Here is a 22,422-nt window from a genome sequence, read left to right as displayed (position 1 = left end):
AGCTCAGTTCAACCATCAGGAGGAATGTCTCTGTGTGTTGTGTACAGTAGTGTGTCCATTCCCCTCTATGCTGGATCTGAACATGGCCCCTGTCCCTGACCGATGAAGATGATGGGCAGACAGAGAGGCCTGGGCACCTCACGCCACTGCTGTTTGCTTACTTGTATAGGACTGCATGTAACTCTTAAGAGATGCTCTCTGTCATGTTCTTGGGCTACAGGTGACGTGACCGATGTCCTGTAAGAACTGATCAGTACTGCATGATATCATATGAAGGATAGGCATTCCAGATCATGCGTCTCGTGTAAGCGAAGCACCTTGCATCTCCCATCCATCACTGTTGTTATACAATGCAGGCTGAGAGTATGTTCTGAGTGCAGAATCAGTGTTTCCCCTATAATAATATAGCAGGGGCAGGCCGCTGCTGTTAATTTGTTGCCGCCACGTTTTTTGATTTTATCTCTGCCGAGACGCAATTTTAAGATCGGTGTGATTAGTTACAACGTTTATTTGTACCAAGTAGCGTTGGATGCATTTAGAGTCTTGAGATTTGTCAATTAAGTAAATGCAGATGGACAACCCCATGCTTCAGCCTATTCATTTAAAGGGGCAGTGCAGTTAAAAATGTAATTATCCTTTTTTAAATATATATATTTCCACACTGAGGTCGAAATAACACTCTGAAATTGTGAAAATTATGATAATGGCCTTTTGTGTACGAGTTGTTTGGGGGGTTAATATTCCTGGAATTTCAGCGTCTTCAGGTGGAACTTTTGGTCCACATGATTACATCACAATGTGATCTGATTATAAGAGACCAATGACTGTTCGTCGAGGTAAGGGGCTGGGCTCGAGAGTCTAGGCCATCCTATCAGCCCAATCAGGGCTGTGTATGTAAATACAGTATCGTCAAATTTGTTTCCTACGTCCACACGATCAGACCAAGGGCCAAAGGAGCCTCAGGGATAAAACGTATAAATATATTTTGGGGTTATTAAGTAAAAACAGTGATTTATTAGACATACAGTGGTGATTGATTGATTTTTTTCTTTTTTTACAAAGACTGCATGAGGGCTTTAAAGCCGCTATGCTGCATCAGTTGAGCTGAAGGTTATTTCAGATGGTGTCAACATTTACATGTTTTATTTTCCTCATTTTTGGGGGGTAGAATGTCCTTTCAAAATGTCACCAGAAGTGACCTTCTCACATTCGTTCTACCTTTGCTGCCGGGAAAAAATTATAGGGGAAAAACTGCGCGTGTTTGAGTATCGTGACGATGCAACCGCTGCACAGCCCAAGGTCGGATCATATGTCAAAACATATTCTCTCATTATTTATAATCTCTCATACTTCCATGATTCTATTCCATGAATCAGCAACAGATTTGCTCTCCATGTTGGCTGGCCTGTGTCCTCTTTTTCTCCTCTGCTTGGAGGGTCTATTTAAAGTCATGTGTTTAGTGTAACATGCTAAATCCATGTGATTCATCATGACCGTCAGTCAAATCTGTAAGAACAAATGATTAAACACAGATTTGAGTTATAACATGAAATACAGTACAACTTACAGTAGGCTACATTGCACACACACCCCCACCCCTGTGTGATGGACTTTGTCTCTCTCCCAGCCTGTCAGGTACTAAGTTATTCAGTCCACCTTATGACCAAACAAAACCTGGGGAAAAGGCCCAGACCTAGTGGGTGGTGTGGTGCATATACGTGTAGCATGTCTACGCACCACTGTGTCCAGAGGTCATCCCAGAGGAATGTCCGTCCAACATGTCACACTGCTCAGGAAGTGTGGCCCCCAAGGGGATAGAATGGACAGGCCCTGGACAGGCTGCTGGGCTGTTTGTTGTTGCTGCCTTTGTCTTGGCCCAGTCTGTCTCTTGTTATTTAGGGTCGGAAATGTGTTGCTGTTTCCCATAGATATGTAAACACCTCAAGGACACTAAACAAGCCAGGCTGCTTACCTCAGGAGGCCATTGTGAAACCTAATTGGCTGCCAAGTGCAAAAATGCCAGATTAGTCACCTCAGACCTATACACTTCCACACAGGAAGTCACGTTGAGGTGACATATAATGTAACCAGCCTATGTCGCTTTGAGAGATCCAGGTATTCAGTCAACAACGGAACAGACAATTTTTCATGTTCCGATTCCTGTTTATCAGGGTCTATCTGAGCTGGAGGCAGACACAGAATCAGTGACCTCAGTTTGTTGCGGACTGCAGATATGTCTGCCAGTGTGCCTATGTCTTTATCTCTGTATTGTGTGATGGATGGGTCTACCACTACGTTGATAGGAAACAATAACAGGAACTGTAAACTTGAGAATTTGACTGGAATGTCATATTGGTTTTTGACATATTATTTATATCGTCTCATAGCGTGTCATTTCCTCTGGCTATTTTTGAGATTGTATTTTTCTTATCATCATGATATACACTGTGTGCGCAAAACATTAGGAACACCTCAGAACAGCCTCCATTAGTCATGACATGGACTCCACAAGGTGTTGAAAGTGTTCCACAGGGATGCTGGCCCATGTTGACTCCAATGCTTCCCACAGTTGTCAAGTTGGCTGGATATTCTTTGGGTGATGGACCATTCTTGATACACACGGGAAACTGTTGAGCTTTAACAACCCAGCAGCATTGCAGTTCTAACACACTCAAACCAGTGCACCTGGCACCTACTACCATACCCCGCTCAAAGGCACTTAAATATTTTGTCTTGCTCATTCACCCTCTAAATGGCACGCATACACAATCTCTGTGTCTCAAGGTTTAAACATAATTCTTTATACTGTCTACTTCCCTTCATCTACACATATTGAAGTGGGTTTAACAAGTGACATCAATAAGGGACCATAGCTTCACCTGGATTCACCTGTTCAGTCTGTCATGGAAAGAGCAGGTGTTCCTAATGTTTTGTACACTCAGTGTATAATAAACTCAGCAGAAAAATAAACTGCCTCTCACTGTCAACTGCGTTTATTTTCAGCAAACTTAACATGTGTAAATATTTGTATGAACATAACAAGATTCAACAACTGAGACATAAACTGAACAAGTTCCACAGACATGTGACTAACAGAAATTTAATAATGTGTCCCTGAACAAAGGGGGGTCAAAATCAAAAGTAACAGTCAGTATCTGCTGTGGCCACCAGCTGCATTAAGTACTGCAGTGCATCTCCTCATGGACTGCACCAGATTTGCCAGTTCTTGCTGTGAGATGTTACCCCACTCTTCCACCAAGGCACCTGCAAGTTCCCGGATATTTCTGGGGGGAATGGCCCTAGCCCTCACCCTCCGATCCAACAGGTCCCAGACGTGCTCAGTGGGATTGAGATCCGGGCTCTTCGCTGGCCATGGCAGAACACTGACTTCCTGTCTTGCAGGAAATCACGCACAGAACGAGCAGTATGGCTGGTGGCATTGTCATGCTGGAGGGTCATGTCAGGATGAGCCTGCAGGAAGGGTACCACATGAGGGGGGAGGATGTCTTCCCTGTAACGCACAGCGTTGAGATTGCCTGCAATGACAACAAGCTCAGTCTGATGATGCTGTGACACACCGCCCCAGACCATGACAGACCCTCCACCTCCAAATCGATCCCGCTCCATAGTACAGGCCTCGGTGTAACGCTCATTCCTTCAACGATAAACGCGAATCCGACCATCACCCCTGGTGATACAAAACCTCGACTCGTCAGTGAAGAGCACTTTTTGCCAGTCCTGTCTGGTCCAGCGACGGTGGGCTTGTGCCCATAGGCGACGTTGTTGCCGGTGATGTCTGGTAAGGACCTGCCTTACAACAGGCCTACAAGCCCTCAGTCCAGCCTCTCTCAGCCTATTGCGGACAGTCTGAGCACTGATGGAGGGATTGTGCATTCCTGGTGTAACTCGGGCAGTTGTTGCCATCCTTTACCTGTCCCGCAGGTGTGATGTTCAGATGTACCGATCCTGTGCAGGTGTTGTTACACGTGGTCTGCCACTGCGAGGACGATCAGCTGTCCGTCCTGTCTCCCTGTAGCGCTGTCTTAGGCGTCTCACAGTACAGACATTGCAATTTATTGCCCTGGCCACATCTGCAGTCCTCATGCCTCCTTGCAGCCTGCCTTAGGCACGTTCACGCAGTTGAGCAGGGACTCTGGGACTCTTTCTTTTGGTGTTTTTCAGTCAGTAGAAAGTTCTGTTTAGTGTCCTAAGTTTTCATTACTGTGACCTTAATTGCCTACCATCTGTAAGCTGTTAGTGTCTTAACGACCATTCCACAGGTGCATAGCATGGGAAACAGTGTCTAAACCCTTTAAAAATGAAGATCTGTGAAGTTATTTGGATTTTTACGAATTATCTTTGAAAGACAGGGTCCTGAAAAAGGGATGTTTATTTTTGCTGAGTTTATACACTACTGTTTGGTAGCTGAAATTGCATTGTTTATCCACCTGTTTTCACTGTGGGCAAAAAATAACATTGTTTTCTCAGCCGTTTGTTCGTTATAAGTCAGAATGTAATAGTGTCTAATAGAGGTCGACCGATTATGATTTTTCAATACCGATACCGATTATTGGAGGACCAAAAAAGCCGATACCGATTTAATCGGCCGTTTTGAAAAAAATAATAATAATTGTATTTATTTATTTTTTAATATTTATTTTTTAATGTATTTGTAATAATGACAATTACAACAATACTGAATGAACACTTATTTTAACTTAATATAATACATCAATAAAATCAATTTAGCCTCAAGTAAATAATGAAACATGTTCAATTTGGTTTAAATAATGCAAAAACAAAGTGTTGGAAAAGAAAGTAAAAGTGCAATATGTGCTATGTAAGAAAGCTAACGTTTCAGTTCCTTGCTCAGAACATGAGAACATATGAAAGCTGGTGGTTCCTTTTAACATGAGTCTTCAATATTCCCAGGTAAGAAGTTTTAGGTTGTAGTTATTATAGGAATTATAGGACTATTTCCCTCAATACCATTTGTATTTCATTAACCTTTGACTATTATATGTTCTTATAGGCACTTTAGTATTGCCAGTGTAACAGTATAGCTTCCGCCCCTCTCCCTGGGCTCGAACCAGCAACACAACGACAACAGCCACCATCGAAGCAGCGTTACCCATGCAGGGCAAGGGGAACAACTACTAGAAGGCTCAGAGCGAGTGACGTTTGAAACGCTATTAGCGCGCGCTAACTAGCTAGCCATTTCACTTCGGTTACACCAGCCTCATCTCGGGAGTTGATAGGCTTGAAGTCATAAACAGCGCAATGCTTGACGCACAACGAAGAGCTGCTGGCAAAACGCATGAAAGTGCTGTTTGAATGAATGTTTACGCGCCTGCTTCTGCCTACCACCGCTCAGTCAGATACTTAGATACTTGTATGCTTATATGCTCAGTCAGATTATATGCAACGTAGGACACGCTAGATAATATCTAGTAATATCATCAACCATGTGTAGTTAACTAGTGATTATGATTGATTGTTTTTTATAAGATAAGTTTAATGCTAGCTAGCAACTTACCTTGGCTTACTGCATTCGCGTAACAGGCAGTGTCCTTGTGGAGTGTGTCACGTTCCTGACCTGTTTTCTGTTGTTTTTGTATGTGTTTAGTCGGTCAGGGCGTGAGTTGGGGTGGGCATTCTATGTTATGTGTATCTATGTTGGTTAATGGGTTACCTGATATGGTTCTCAATTAGAGGCAGGTGTAATTCATTTCCTCTGATTGAGAACCATATTAAGGGTAGGATGTTCTCACTGTTTGTTTGTGGGTGATTGTCTTCTGTGTCTGTGTTTGTCGCGCCACACGGGACTGTTTCGGTTTGTGTCGTCTATTCCTGTTCTGCGTGTTTATGTACGTTTTTCCAGTTCAGGTCTGTCTACGTCGTTTTGTTATTTTGTTAATTATCAAGTGTAGTTCGTTTTCGTCTTGTTCAATAAATTCATCATGTCTTCATTACCCGTTGCGTCTTGGTCCAATCTCTCTCCTCAAGACGATCGTTACAGAGTGCAACGAGAGAGAGGCAGGTCGTTATTGCGTTGGACTAGTTAACTGTAAGGTTGCAAGATTGGATCCCCCGAGCTGACAAGGTGAAAATCTGTCGTTCTGCCCCACCGTTCCTAGGCCGTCCTTGAAAATAAGAATGTGTTCTTAACCGACTTGCCTAGTTAAATAAAGGTATAAAAAAAAATATTAATAATAAAATCGGCAAATCGGCGCCCAAAAATACCGATTTCCGATTGTTATGAAAACTTGTAATCGGCCCTAATTAATCGGCCATTCCGATTAATCGGTCAACATCTAGTGTCTAATATACTGTCAGTAAAGGGAGGGAGAGGTTTTCAAAATATTGTGATGCGTGTACAGTACTTTGGTTTTCATACAATATGTCTCTGCAAAACAGGTCTTTCCTCCAATAATTTCAACAAACTAGTCACACATGATTGAAAACACCACATTCTATCACCCCTAAGAAATATAATTTACTCTGAGTATTGTTTGCTCAGTTTAGAAATAAAATCTACCCCCAACAGTATGTTTTTTTTATCATTTGTCCAAACGAATACCTCATTAATTACACATTCTCTCTACTTTCTTCTGCCAGGAATCCAGAATGTTCTGAGTCTTTTCTGTGCGGTTCTGACCGAACACAAGGTTTTGTTCCATTCTACGAGCTACCAGAGACTAGGGGAGGCGTCGCGTGCCCTGGAGGCACTCATGTTCCCCCTCAAATACAGGTACGTGATTGGCCCGTCGGTCTCCACATTCCCCCATCAGACCCCATTACACCTCGGCTATTGACATGACTTGCCTTGCACCAAGTGTGACTTGAATGATACTCTTTCTTATTATCGTTATTTGTTTGTTTCTCAATAAAAGTGTTACCTAGGCTGGGCTTTGATTATGAGTCCATTGAAAGTTCAAACATATTAAGATGTTCATGTTGATTGCGTTGCCATCTGACTTTCTGACATTTTGTGACAAAACAGAATAACTTTCCAAAGTGGTCTTGGTTATCTGTTCTCATATGTCTTTAAGATGAATACACTTCCTGTAAGTTGCTCTGGATAAGAGTGTCTGCTAAATGACTGGAATGTAAATGTACTTGAAAGAGTATTCTCTGGTTTACTGAGTACCACACATTGATGTAGAATTTGACCTGGCAAATGGTGTGTTTCCTCACTGTCGTCTCCTGTTTGAAACTCAGTTACCCATACATCCCCATCCTGCCGTCACGGCTGCTAGAGGTGCTGAGCTCACCCACCCCCTTCATCATCGGGGTCCACTCCATGTTCCAGAGCGAGATCCAAGAACTGGTGAGTGATCTTTAGCACCTTCTCCAGACATGAACCACCTCTGATCCTGATTCAATACAGTGTAGCCAGTTGCCCAATGTAGGCAGTTGCCTATGAATCATGAAGCCTTATTATTTATATATATATATATATATGTGAGTCACTGTACATTTTAAGGAAATGTTATGTTGAGCTGACATTCCTTATACTGTGAAGTGCCGATTGATGCGGCCTCCTGAGTCCCTTAGATTCAGGGAGTTGTGACTCCTCCACTGTGTTGGCAAAGAGCCTGTTTTGGCAGGTTTCGGCCTTAGTTTGTCTTATACGCTCTGCCATAGTAATGTAGAATGTGCTCCACAGCTAAAATAGGAATCTAACTAATTCGAAAGGATTGTTTAGTGATGTGTGTTGTCTGTCTTACAGTTGGACGTTATCATAGCTGATCTGGATGGAGGAACCATAAAGATTCCAGAGTGCATCCACCTGTCCCAGCTCCCTGAACCACTGTTACACACTACACAGACTGCCCTGTCTCTGGTACATACCTGTTACACACTACACAGACTGCCCTGTCCCAGCTCCCTGAACCACTGTTACACACTACACAGACTGCCCTGTCTCTGGTACATACCTGTTACACACTACACAGACTGCCCTGTCTCTGGTACATACCTGTTACACACTACACAGACTGTCCTGTCTCTGGTATATACCTGTTACACACTACACAGACTGCCCTGTCTCTGGTACATACCTGTTACACACTACACAGACTGCCCTGTCTCTGGTACATACCTGTTACACACTACACAGACTGCCCTGTCTCTGGTACATACCTGTTACACACTACACAGACTGCCCTGTCTCTGGTACATACCTGTTACACACTACACAGACTGCCCTGTCTCTGGTACGTAGGTACCTGTTACACACTACACAGACTGCCCTGTCTCTGGTAAGTACGTACCTGTTACACACTACAGAGACTGCCCTGTCTCTGGTAAGTACGTACCTGTTACACACTACAGAGACTGCCCTGTCTCTGGTAAGTACGTACCTGTTACACACTACAGAGACTGCCCTGTCTCTGGTACGTAGCTACCTGTTACACACTACACAGACTGCCCTGTCTCTGGTACATACCTGTTACACACTACACAGACTGCCCTGTCTCTGGTACGTCCCTGCTACACACTACACAGACTGCCCTGTCTCTGGTATGTACCTGTTACACACTGCACTGTCTCTGGTATGTACCTGTTACACACTGCCCTGTCTCTGGTACGTTGCTGTTACACACTGCCCTGTCTCTGGTACGTACCTGTTACATACTGCCCTGTCTCTGGTACGTACCTGTTACACACTGCCCTGTCTCTGGTACGTACCTGTTACACACTGCCCTGTCTCTGGTACGTTGCTGTTACACACTGCCCTGTCTCTGGTACGTACCTGTTACACACTGCCCTGTCTCTGGTATGTTGCTGTTACACACTGCCCTGTCTCTGGTACGTACCTGTTACACACTGCCCTGTCTCTGGTACGTACCTGTTACACACTGCCCTGTCTCTGGTATGTTGCTGTTACACACTGCCCTGTCTCTGGTACGTACCTGTTACACACTGCCCTGTCTCTGGTATGTACCTGTTACACACTGCCCTGTCTCTGGTATGTACCTGTTACACACTGCCCTGTCTCTGGTACGTACCTGTTACACACTGCCCTGTCTCTGGTATGTACCTGTTACACACTGCCCTGTCTCTGGTACGTACCTGTTACACACTGCCCTGTCTCTGGTATGTACCTGTTACACACTGCCCTGTGTCTGGTATGTACCTGTTTCACACTGCCCTGTGTCTGGTATGTACCTGTTACACACTGCCCTGTCTCTGGTATGTACCTGTTACACACCACAGCCTCTGTCTGTAAAGGCTGAATGCTCACCCTTGTAAATCACAGATCCCCATTAGATATTTCACATTAGATCATAATGAGAATGTGGTTTGTTGCAAACAGCTGTAGAATGTCCTTATGTAACTTGTCTAGTTCTTGTAATGGGTATTTGTTTATGTAATCTGAACAATAAAAGTGTACGTGGGAACGAACAAAATAATAAGTCAAGACTAAGAGGCATTTTTATTATTTTCAGGTTTTGCATCCTGATCTGGAGATAGCTGACAATGCCTTCCCACCCCCTCGCACAGCCCCCTCCAACCTCAAACTGTTGGTAAGGCCCATCATTCCAGTGAACACAGTGTCTTCAACCTTAACCCCTGGCCATGTCTCATTGTAATAGATGGAGCCTTTTCCCAGAACATCATGTGTTTGTGATATGAGGAGGACACCACTGCTCTGAGATATCTCCTATAGCACGCACATCTCTTGTCCGACCTATGAATAGCACAAAAATGTGAACTTTTGTGGGGTTTTCCATTTCTTCAGATGGTTGAATAATCACGTTAAGATGTGAACTGAATTAACAAGGTGGTATTCATGGCATGTTTGTGAGGAGACTCTCCCCTCTGGTGTTTTCAGGATAAGGAGGTGCGAGCCGTGTTCCTCAGGCTGTTTGCACAACTCTTCCAGGGCTACAGGTCCTGCCTGCAGCTTATCCGCATCCATTCCGAACCTGTTATCCACTTTCACAAGGTGAGATCAACTCAATCTGGGTGGGTCAAAAATCCTATTGCCAACTGAAGGCATGTGCTCCATCACACCCTCAATGTGTCTCCTGATTATGACGCACGTTCGTCACCCATGCTGTTGTAATCCCAGGAAAATACCACATTTCACTGATCACTGCAATGAAGGTGGTTACGTTTCTTATTCAATTTGTTTGTCCCCATTAACATTTGATAGGCTGACGTTTATCCCATGTTCTCTCAACCTGTAAAAGAATGTTTGGAGAGAATCCAAGAACAAGAGGATTCTCTCCTAACCTGTCTTATCCTGTCTGATAAAGCTGTTTGGAGGTGTTTTGTTTCAGCATGTGTGTGTTCTTTTGATGCGCTTTAGTGACTGACCGTATGACTCTTCACCATGCTATCTGCTTGTTTGTGTTATGTGCTGTCAGCCTTGGCCAATGGCCTCGCGATGAGACATATGAAATGTATCAAATTAAAATGTAAAAAAATCGCCGGGTTTGTATTTGTTTGTGTCTGCGGCGTCTCCGTGGTAACCTCTCAGCACGTCCCCCTCAAAGTACCCCACATGGCTCGGATTATGGGCCAGGAATTCATCACAAATCTACAGAAACTCTGCGCTTTTTTTTATCGGAGAGGCGATGACTGGGGAGTCCAGAAACTGCCCCCAATTTTCTATCTCTTTCACCCACTAGCACGAATCACAGGCCTAATTCAGCAGATAAAGCTTGCTTTTCTTTGCATATAGTCATCTTCAGTCATTTGTTCCACTTTTGTGACTGGGTTCATTGTGATAAGAAAATTATAATAATAAAGAAAAGAGAAGCTCCTCAGAAAAGTTAAGTAAAGCTGTTAGTCCTAAACGTACATCTTTATGTACCTACCATTATTTAACCCTTGACCCTGTCCCCCTACAGACTGCCTTCCTGGGCCAGAGAGGCCTGATCGAGAATGACTTCCTGACCAAAGTTCTGGATGGCATGGCCTTCGCTGGCTTCGTGTCCGAGAGGGGTCCGCCTTACAGAGCCTGTGATCTCTTTGATGAGGTACTGTCGGGCATGGATACTGTAACCAGACTGTATGTTTTGCAGCTCTTGTCTGATTTGGCAACAGTTTTTCTAATTTCACTGTTGTGTGTGAAGCTGGGCTTGTCGAGAGATTGTATCGTTTGGGAACAGTTTGACTGACTTGTTGTTGGTTCTGTAGCTGGTGGCCTTTGACATGGAGCGCTTTAAAGAGGGGGCGGCCAGCCCTGCCAAGCTGCAGAAGCACATGAGGGAACTCTCTGACCAACTGTACAAAAACGTGAGTTAACATCACTCAGCCCCTGGGCCTGTATGCTATAGTGTTCACATTAGGCACTTTCTGTACTCTTTAGTCTTCTAGCATGTCCTATGGCCGTCACAGATGTTGATAGTGTTGTGCTTGTCTGTATGTTTTATTATTGAATGGTCCATTACAGGAGAATCCCAACCCCCACATGGCGTTCCAGAAAGTGCCTCGGCCCACAGAGGGCTCCCACCTGCGGGTGCATGTGATGCCCTTCCCCCTGTTGGACGATGAGAAGGTGGAGCGGCTGCTGGCGGAGGGCCTGGCCAAGCATCCCAGCGCCACTGCCATCACTACCACCACCCGCTCAGAGAGGAAGTGTGTGGTGCCCGCCGGCCCTCCCGTGGGTACGTGAGACACAAACATCAGCTCTACTCTGTCTGCTCCTGTGTGAGACAAATGGCTTGGCAGGAGTCTGTTTATAATGTGTTAATAGCTGTAAGCACTTAGTTGTTGAGTATTGAATGGCGTCTGTACTAGCATAGCTAGTATTTCTACCACTCTTGTATTCCTAACCTGCTCAGCCCTCATCTGTGCAGTGTCCATCATGGGGAAGATGGGCTCAGTGTTCAACAGCGCTCGCAGGCTGGAGGTGGTGAGGAGCTGCATCTCCTTCATCTTCGACAACAAGACCCAGGAGACGGAGAAGGTGACGCACGGCATCCTCCCTAATCCCTGTCTCTCAGCACAGTGTAATCAGCCACGTCTGTAATGGCCCAGACATCTGGACTGACATCCATCCCTCCGATTACAGCAGGCAGGCAACCGTGTGTGTCGGTCTGGAGTTAGAGCTCTCAACTCTATCAGGCTAATTATACCTCCCAGCTGGGAGACAGGACCACACTGGAGACAGATAATCAAACACTTAGACTAGCCTCATAATCGCCTCGTTATCAGCAGAAATAACCCCATTGTTTTAACACCGAGGTTAATGGCATAGCTGTTTTGCTGTAAAGCATGTACACGTAAATGATGCTCTTTGATTTCCCCGCACCGTGGCACCCCCTATAGCCCATAGGAACATTGATGGGGGTGTCCCATGTGCACTGCATGAAATGGGAAGGGAGCCAGTTTCTTTATGCCTGCACCGCTGGCTGTAATAACCAGGTTATATATGGCAGACATGCATCCAGCTATAACCCCCCCCCCAAGCCTATAAACCCTTCACCTCAATATACATTATACAGCCAATGTGAAAACCATTACCCAGACGCATGACCATCACATTTTCTCATTGTTTGACATTAGTATGAAATGTGTCGTATTAATATTTCCCAGAGGTCAACAATTCACTGTCTGGACTGGTAATACTGTAGCTGCTATTGTACCTGTTCCTGAGCTCCTGCAGAGCTACCAGCTTAGGTTTCTTGGCTGTAGCCTGGTTGGTTCTAGAATTCTGGGACATAACGTTCTGGAAAGTTGAGAAATCAATTCAGAAGATGATTATCCCCACTGTTTTTGTTCATGTATGTTGTGGTTTGACATGGTATATGTGTTAAATAATAGGCTCTGCTGTGCTGTGTTCCCAGACCCTGCCGGCTGCGCTGCGTGCTCTGAAAGGCAAGGCGGCTCGCCAGTGTCTGACTGAGGAGCTCAGTCTGCACGTCCAGCAGAACCGGGCCATACTGGACCACCAACAGTTTGACTACGTCATCCGCATGATGAACTGTGCCCTCCAGGTGGGTCAAAGCTCGGCCAGTCTGTCCCAGTCTGTGATGTGACTCTTTCAGAACAAATCACCTGGCTCTGTTATTAAAGTTCAGTGTACGGTATGTCCCTCCACGAGGTAGTTAACATCCCTCCTAAAAGTCTCTCTGAATGTCAACATACTCCTTCTACAAAGGATGGAACACTGTTTTCTAATAACTAATGTACAGTAAGTATCCAGATGTCAGTGGCAGCCTTTTTCCTTGGGTGTTCCCTAGCGTTCTCACAGAGGCAATAACAGGTAAACCACAAAATATTTGAGGAGCAGGAAGCAGGAGTTTGTTTCCAGGCTCTACCCTTAAAACAATCCCACTCTGGGTGCGATGACATGTTTTCATGGGCTTTAACTGGTTCTAATTTAGCGCGTCTGAAGTTGTCTGTAATGGAAACAGTACGAGACAGCGAGAGAATGTGCCGGATGACCAAGCGCTAAGCAGACAGCTCTGGCAAGGTGATGTAGAGCTCTGCCTGTTCCACCACTCATATAGCTTCCTAGGGTACACAGGCCTCTGGCAACAACACGTGCTGCTACTGCACCATACATGCTCTTACTGCCCTTCTTCCTTACCTTAGTCATGCTTGGCTGCAGGTGGAAGAATGGCCAAATCATGTATTTTCCCAGTCATTTATGCTCAAGTTAGTCTTCATTTACAGTAGTTTGACAGATTGTCAAGAGTGAGTGCTCGCTGCGCCCCACATATCTAGTAAAAGGTTGGTGTTTGATGTACTTGGGTGCTATTGGGTTTTTGCGCTATCACTTCTGTTATTAGACAAAGCGATTACTGGTTTATTCTGCTCTCCCTGTGCTGCACACGCCCCATAAAGTTTCACTCTGCCATCAATCAGGTGGTAGAGGAGGGCTCGGAGAGGAGGGCTCGGAGAGGATGGCCGGAGCTCAGAGCTGAGGCCTCAGTGGTAGTTCCTCATGTTTTACAGCCTCACATGGCCGTTGCCACGGGATTTAATGATTCGGAGCAGTGTTCACAGAGAGTGACTTTTATGGAGTGGCTCTGGATTCCACGCATTCTTCTGGCCAAATGATCGAGGCCGACGAGCCAATTAATCCCACCATCTACCTTTAGCCTGGGTGTGTAGAGGTCACTGGACGTGTCACTGGCCTCCCCACTTGTAAAATAGGTCAAGAGCCAGCCAGCCAACCAGTGGCTGTGTAATTTATACATGACAGAGGTGTGTGTATATGCTCTCCCTTCCTGTGCTCCTGTCAGCAACACGGGTTCTAGGAGATGTGCCATACCACCTGGTTTCAGTTGCCCCCTGCATGCATAGCTAACCGCATGTCTTCAGTATTTGAGTCCAGGTCCCACTCTGTCCAAGCCAAGGTAGTGATGGGATGAAGCTGCTGGTCCAACAGTAGTCTCCCTGTGGTACAGAGCTGTTGAAAGACACCACAATGACACCCGGACACTCTGTATAATAACTGCAGATTAGTCGTCTTTGTTGCAAGATCTGTCTGGCGAATACCGGACTGTTCTGGAATGTACAGAACAATGTAGAAATACTTGTTTATTAGGTTGCTTAATGTGGCTGTGTTATCTGATAGCTGGACTGCGAGCGTGTCTGACATGTATTGTGTTTCTCCCCGAAATGGGATCCTGATGTGGAGGTTTTTATTTTTTCAAGGAACAGATTAATAGTATTTCTGCAGATAAAGGATTTTTTCCCCCTCAAACTAGAGGTGAGCATTTTCAGTGACATTGCATTGGGAATACTGAATCCCTAGACAGATGCTATGAAGCCAAGCATGTGAGATGCATTCAATGCCAACCTTCAGAGTTGATTAGTCAGGATAACAACCACGTGTGAGTGTGCACCCTGGACCAGAGGATTTTTATTTAGAGAGCCAAGTGCTGCGGAGTGACTTTGTGTGGACTTATACAGACTGTCTCTCTAGTACCGTGTTTGGTCCGGGGGGCACTTGGCAGGGTTTCCCATAACAGCATGGAACATGTAAGGAGAGGGAGAGGGTGCCGGACTGGAGAGAGGGGAGCAGAGGGGTTCTCTTTGGCTGTGGCACGAAGACTCGGATCAGCATCAGTCCGGGGCGCCTGTCTCTCCTCAACAACCACTATTCAAACCCAAACATCAGATGGAGACTTGCAGATAGAGTCCACCATTAGAGATGGACATCTCCACACCAAAACATCCCCAGTGCATCTGAGATTAACTGACTGTCAGCATAGTACTGCACTACTGGTGACCTACTGTTGTGACTTAACCCTTTAAGGTAGATGGATAGAGGCCAGTGTGTATATTATCTCCAAACCTTCAGGGTTCTCATTTCACCAGACATTCCCGTCTTATTTTGATTTAATCTCTGCTTTGCCTCTCAAAACCAAATAAGCAACAATTTTACTCATGGAGCTGGTATTTAAAATAGAGCGAGGGTTTTCTTGCCAAATGGTGAGATAAAATATAGCGAGCATTTCTCTATAATTTCATTTAGCTTTACGGTGTAATACTGTATTGTTATTTCTCCCCTATATTTTCACTAAGGCAACAGCAGGCCAGAGGTCCATCCATTTTGCAGTTATTTGGTCCTGATTCTGTGTCCTGGTCCGTAGCCCAGGTCCATGGATTTGTCTCAGATGGGCTGTAAAAGGAACAGAAATAGCAGATTGCCTCGGCAGTAATTACTCTCGTATTTCACTTGCACCCCTCTCCTCTCAACGCCCTTCCCTGTCAAAAAGCCCTTGGAGATATCACAGATTGCACCGATGCCAGTGATTATTCTGTGTGTGTGTGTGTGTGTGTGTGTGTGTGTGTGTGTGTGTGTGTGTGTGTGTGTGTGTGTGTGTGTGTGTGTGTGTGTGTGTGTGTGTGTGTGTGTGTGTGTGTGTGTGTGTGTGTGTGTGTGTGTGTGTGTGTGTGTGTGTGAGAGATCCCTCAACACCCCACAAAGCTAGGGGTGTTGACCTCTACAGTGTGCTATGCACCACAGTCTGTACAGTGACAGAATGATGCCTCATTAGAACGGGACAGGAGGCATGTGTTTTTCGATCTAAAAACATCTCACATTCCTGATAATATCATCATCCTGAGGCCAATCAAGAGTTTATGGGCCACATGTAACATGTCAGTTTGGGGCTAACCGTAGGGGTGCGTACTGGGAAAGGGGATACTTAGTCAGTTGCACAACTGAATGCATTCAACCGAAATATGTCTTCCGCATTTAACCCAACCTCTGAATCAGAGAGATGCGGGGGGCTGCCTTAATCGACGTCCACGTCATCTGCGCCCAGGGAGCAGTTGTTGTTGGGGATTAACTGCCTTGTTCAAGGACAGAATGGCCCGATTTGAACCAGCAACCTTTCGGTTACTGGCCCAACACTCTTAGGCTAGGCTACCTGCCGCCCCCTGTGTTGTTCTGGCTCTGACTGTTAGAAGGCTAGCGTCAGCGGTTCAAACTGTTTTGAAGGGGCACTCGTCCACAGGGAGCTGTGTTTGTTCTGCGGAGTTTTTCTTTACTACAGTATGAGTCAAAGCAGTGTGCATACAGTACAGTAGTTTCTGCTTACTGACAGACAACCAGGTGAGAGAGGGTATAGTCCTTTCTAATGGAAGTAGGTGTGGGATCTCATCACTCAGCGTAGTACTGAACTCAGTAAAAAAAGAAACGTCCTCTCGCTGTCAGCTGCGTTTATTTTCAGCAAACTTAACGTGTAAATATTTGTATGAAATATAGCAAGATTCAACAACTGAGACATAAACTGAACAAGTTCCTCAGACATGTGACTAACAGAAATTGAATAATGTGTCCCTGAACAAAGGGGCGGGTCAAAATCAGAAGCAACAGTCAGTATCTGGTGTGGCCACCAGCTGCATTAAGTACTGCAGTGCATCTCCTCATGGACTGCACCAGATTTGCCAGTTCTTGCTGTGAGATGTTACCCCACTCTTCCACCAAGGCGCCTGCAAGTTCCCGGACTTTTCTGGGGGGGAATGGCCCTAGCCCTCACCCTCCGATCCAACTGGTCCCAAACGTGATCAATGGGATTGAGATCCGGGCTCTTCGCTGGCCATGGCAGAACACTGACTTCCTGTCTTGCAGGAAATCACGCACAGAATGAGCAGTATGGCTGGTGGCATTGTCATGCTGGAGGGTCATGTCAGGATGAGCCTGCAGGAAGGTTACCACATGAGGGAGAAGGATGTCTTCCCTGTAACGCACAGCATTGAGATTGCCTGCAATGACAACCAGTCCGCCCCAGACCATGACGGATCCTCCACTTTCAAATCGATCCCGCTCCATAGTACAGGCCTCGGTGTAACTCTCATTCCTTCGACAATAAACGCGAATCCGACCATCACCCCAGGTGAGACGAAACCGCGACTCGTCAGTGAAGTGCACTTTTTGCCAGTCCTGTCATGTCCAGCGACGTTGGGTTTGTGCCCATAGGCGATGTTGTTGCCGGTGATGTCTGGTGAGGACCTGCCTTCCAACAGGCCTACAAGCCTCCAGTCCAGCCTCTCTCAGCCTATTGTGTACAGTCTGTGCACTGATGGAGGGATTGTGCGTTCCTGGTGTAACTCTGGCAGTTGTTGTTGCCATCCTGTACCTGTCCCGCAGATCCTGTGCAGGTGTTGTTACACGTGGTCTGCCACTGCGAGGACGATCAGATGTCCGTCCTGTCTCCCTGTAGAGCTGTCTTAGGCGTCTCACAGTACGGACATTGCAATTTATTACCCTGGCCACATCTACAGTCCTCATGCCTCCTTTCAGCATGCCTAAGGCACGTTCACGCAGATGAGCAGGGACCCTGAGCATCTTTCTTTTGATGTTTTTCAGAGTCAGTAGATAGGCCCTTTAGTGTCCTAAGATTTCATAACTGTGATCTTAATTGCCTACCGTCTGTAAGCTGTTAGTGTCTTAACGACCGTTCCACAGGTGCATGTTCATTAATTGTTTATGGTTCATTGAACAAGCATGGGAAACAGTGTTTAAACCCTTTACAATGAAGATCTGTGAAGTTATTTGTATTTTTACAAATTACCTTTGAAAGACAGGGTCCTGAAAAAGGGACATTTCTTTTTTTGCTGAGTTTATAAATCAGGCTATGCTGTAATTCAGTGTCTGTGTACATTCACTGAACCCCAGCTTGGCCGTCCTCAACTCCACACTTTCCTGAAGCAGTGCACTCGAAGCAGAACACAAGTCACCTCAAGTACTTGTAAGGCCATGGAGGACCAAGTGAGCCTTCAAAAGACTGGACATTATTGCAATTTGTGTTTTCTTACAAATCAGATTATTTTTTTTATTTTTTTCTAATAAATGTGTTTCTCTGGTGCAGAACATCCCCATGTTTCTCCCTACTGGAGAGACAGTGAACCTGTGTCTGCTGTGACGAGACTGTGACTGTTAGTGACTCATTTTCCCGCTCTCATTAAATGCTTCAAGGTTTGTTTTAATACCGTACCCTGTTTTTTTCATTTATTGCAAGTATTTGACATATTCAAAGTAAATATTTACCATACTGTCCTTCTGAGTCAATTGTTATTTTAATGAGATACGATCCTCCGTCAGTGCGTTGGAGGCCTGCAGGTCTGTCTGTCTGTGTGGTGTGAGTGATTTGATTGGCCGATTGAGCCATCACCAGTGGTATCAGATGAGGCCATGCAGTGTTACTACATCCTGACCATGTAGACAAACACATTTTACACCACTTCTTTGAAAACCAACGAGCTCTGACCAAACACATTAGTCATCCATCAAATGCTTTGACCTCAACTGTTACAGTAAGATGCTGACTAAACTGTCCAAAGTGGATGCCAGTGCTATCGGTGCTGGACGCATCTTATCTGTGTATGTGGTAAACATTCTGCAGCTGTTTTAAGTCGTATCTCCTACTTGACAGCCACATGACTCAAAGACATGACTGACCTTAATTGGAATATTTGCACTAATGGCGGGCCTATTTGTTTCTGTGTGCGTGCAGAGCACTTCTCCTCCCTCTCTCCCCCTCCTGCTGTTGCAGGTTTGGAAGTGGACATTGCACAAGGCCAGGCGAGCAGAGTCCTGCTGTGGAAAAAGGGGTTTATGCATCCTGGCATCCCAAACATTTCCTATCAGAGAGAATTATGGGCCCCATGACAGTGCTCAAAAACACTGTCAAAATGTCATTCACACATGTGCTCCTTCACCTGCTGGGGGTTGTTGGGCAAAGGAGAAAAGTTGTAGGTCCATCCATTCTAGATTGGTTTATGTTCAGAGGTACTCTGGGCTGTCCAATGCTGTGATGCTATTGGCCAGATGGGCCCACAACCAATGTTCCCTCGAAGCTGAGGGCGCCCAGCTCACCTCGGACTTCCACGCAGAATAAATATGAGCCCGCACAGAGAAGCACGAGATTGATCTTCACTCATCTTTCTACAGTTTCCCATTTAGTTAACACTATCAACGTTTCCTTCTACTGCGGCAATTGTGATCGAATCAAAGCAATATTAGTCACTTTCAACGTAATATACCGAAACAAAAGAAACTATGCAAGATTTAGTATGCAAAACTAACTGGAAGAGATTTTCTTGTAGGCAGAGCGCATTGGAGTAGGATTCTTTTGCATTGACAGGCATGACTCCGGCCCATATTCTACACAGACCGGTGCACCGTAACCAATCAGAGCTGCAGTAGGTCTTCATGCAAATATCCATTTCCCTATATAGATCTGTGCCATCATTCACTTTGAACTGGACTGTGTTTAGGCTACAGTATGAGCGGTCACTAGATGCGCTTGTTTTGAGATCAAAGTGGAAGCTGCATGTAGCCACGTGTGCACATTTGTTCATATTCTTTGCTAGTTAGTGAGTTATTAGCCCGATTATAGCTCAGTTCTAGTCAACGATGGGGGAGTGGTTGCTTCCAACAAGAGAACAAAAGGTGTGCATTTCTAGCCCTCTTTGAAAAGGGAGTCAGGTAAAGAGCTTTTTTATGTCTTAAAAGGGCAGTGTTGTATTTTGTGACAGTCTTGAATCAACTAAGTAGCCAATAAACAGGGTAGCATAATTTCTCTGATTCTCTGTGATAATGGTATGGGAATAACAATTCATTTTATTTTGTAAAGTGGTTTGTTGCAGCAAACACAACATTTTCAGTCACCTTGTCTGAAGGACAAGTGAATAAACAGGTTAATGCCAAGCTTAATGTAATGTAGGCATTGAACACCACACATTGGCTGCTACTGTAGGCTGAATGATAGAACATCTATTTCCATGTTAAAATGTTACGGGATTAGTTTTTCTCCATTTGTTTTGGATGGTAGGCCTACGTTATGATCAAGTAGCCACAGTAGCCTACTTGGCCACTGTTAAAACTGTAACTTAAAGCGGGTACAGCCCCAGTGTTCATAGTAAACGCTCACTGGAAGTTGCACAGAAGTTTCGCAACTTCATGTTTACGCTCAGCAGACCGGAAATTTGCTCAGTGCCGAAAACAACAGAGGGAACCTTGGTTACAACCCCATTCAGACTAGGGTGTGAGAGTCAGGGAACCTGCTTGCGCTCTCCCCATTGGTATTTATTAGGATCAAAGCAGCAGCTACTCTTCCTGGGGTCCACATGAAACATGACATAATACATAGTACAGAACATTATTTGTCATGGACTGAACTACATACAGTGGGGCAAAAAAGTATTTAGTCAGCTACCAATTGTGCAAGTTCTCCCACTTAAAAAGATGAGAGAGGCCTGTAATTTTCATCATAGGTACACTTCAACAATGACAGACAAAATGAGAAGAAAAAATCCAGAAAATCACATTGTAGGATTTTTAATGATTTTATTTGCAAATTATGGTGGAAAATAAGTATTTGGTCAATAACAAAATGCAGATCTCCTCTACCAGTGATGTTTTGGGGCTGTTGCTGGGCAATACGGACTTTCAACTCCCTCCAAAGATTTTCTATGGGGTTGAGATCTGGAGACTGGCTAGGCCACTCCAGGACCTTGAAATGCTTCTTACGAAGCCACTCCTTCGTTGCCCGGGCGGTGTGTTTGGGATCATTGTCATGCTGAAAGACCCAGCCACGTTTCATCTTCAATGCCCTTGCTGATGGAAGGAGGTTTTCACTCAAAATCTCACGATACATGGCCCCATTCATTCTTTCCTTTACACGGATCAGTCGTCCTGGTCCCTTTGCAGAAAAACAGCCCCAAAGCATGATGTTTCCACCCCCATGCTTCACAGTAGGTATGGTGTTCTTTGGATGCAACTCAGCATTCTTTGTCCTCCAAACACGACGAGTTGAGTTTTTACCAAAAAAGTTATATTTTGGTTTCATCTGACCATATGACATTCTCCCAATCTTCTTCTGGATCATCCAAATGCTCTCTAGCAAACTTCAGACGGGCCTGGACATGTACTGGCTTAAGTAGGGGGACACGTCTGGCACTGCAGGATTTGAGTCCCTGGCGGCGTAGTGTGTTACTGATGGTAGGCTTTGTTACTTTGGTCCCAGCTCTCTGCAGGTCATTCACTAGGTCCCCCCGCGTGGTTCTGGGATTTTTGCTCACCGTTCTTGTGATCATTTTGACCCCACGGGGTGAGATCTTGCGTGGAGCCCCAGATCGAGGGAGATTATCAGTGGTCTTGTATGTCTTCCATTTCCTAATAATTGCTCCCACAGTTGATTTCTTCAAACCAAGCTGCTTACCTATTGCAGATTCAGTCTTCCCAGCCTGGTGCAGGTCTACAATTTTGTTTTTGGTGTCCTTTGACAGCTCTTTGGTCTTGGCCATAGTGGAGTTTGGAGTGTGACTGTTTGAGGTTGTGGACAGGTGTCTTTTATACTGATAACAAGTTCAAACAGGTGCCATTAATACAGGTAACGAGTGGAGGACAGAGGAGCCTCTTAAAGAAGAAGTTACAGGTCTGTGAGAGCCAGAAATCTTGCTTGTTTGTAGGTGACCAAATACTTATTTTCCACCATAATTTGCAAATAAATTCATTAAAAATCCTACAATGTGATTTTCTGGATTTTTTTCTTCTCATTTTGTCTGTCATAGTTGAAGTGTACCTATGGTGAAAATTACAGGCCTCTCTCATCTTTTTAAGTGGGAGAACTTGCACAATTGGTGGCTGACTAAATACTTTTTTGCCCCACTGTAACATTGCGCACACAGCCATGCAATCTCCATAGACAAACATTGGCAGTAGAATGGCCCGTACTGAAGAGCTCAGTTATTTTCAAAGTGGCACCGTCATAAGATGCCACCTTTCCAACAAGTCAGTTCGTCAAATTTCTGCCCTGCTTGAGCTGCCTAGTCAACTGTAAGTGCTGTTATTGTGAAGTGGAAATGTCTAGGAGCAGCAATGGCTCAACCGTGATGTGGTAGGCCACACAAGCTCACAGAACGGGACCGCCGAGTGTAGAAGAGTGTAGTGTGTAGAAATCGTCTGTCATCGGTTGCAACACTCACTACTGGGTT

The 22,422-nt window shown here is 45.2% G+C and overlaps 1 protein-coding gene across 3 annotated transcripts in view; it reads left to right on the top strand.

Annotated features, from left to right (window-relative positions):
* The window catches only part of LOC139563327 (myotubularin-related protein 13-like), a 196,483-nt gene that overhangs the window by 73,288 nt on the left and 100,773 nt on the right, over positions 1-22,422 (top strand). For all 3 annotated transcript variants that reach the window (XM_071381953.1, XM_071381952.1, XM_071381951.1), the window contains exons 7-16: positions 6,619-6,751; positions 7,222-7,330; positions 7,733-7,846; positions 9,456-9,533; positions 9,842-9,955; positions 10,866-10,994; positions 11,155-11,253; positions 11,411-11,624; positions 11,817-11,926; positions 12,807-12,956. In XM_071381953.1, coding sequence (XP_071238054.1) covers positions 6,619-6,751; positions 7,222-7,330; positions 7,733-7,846; positions 9,456-9,533; positions 9,842-9,955; positions 10,866-10,994; positions 11,155-11,253; positions 11,411-11,624; positions 11,817-11,926; positions 12,807-12,956 — 1,250 coding nt within the window. The remainder of the gene's footprint in view (positions 1-6,618; positions 6,752-7,221; positions 7,331-7,732; positions 7,847-9,455; positions 9,534-9,841; positions 9,956-10,865; positions 10,995-11,154; positions 11,254-11,410; positions 11,625-11,816; positions 11,927-12,806; positions 12,957-22,422) is intronic.

This window comes from Salvelinus alpinus, chromosome 33 (assembly GCF_045679555.1).
Source record: "Salvelinus alpinus chromosome 33, SLU_Salpinus.1, whole genome shotgun sequence".
Taxonomy (NCBI): domain Eukaryota; kingdom Metazoa; phylum Chordata; class Actinopteri; order Salmoniformes; family Salmonidae; genus Salvelinus; species Salvelinus alpinus.
Note: the sequence above shows the minus strand (reverse complement) of the source record. Positions and strands in the feature narration are given on the sequence as shown.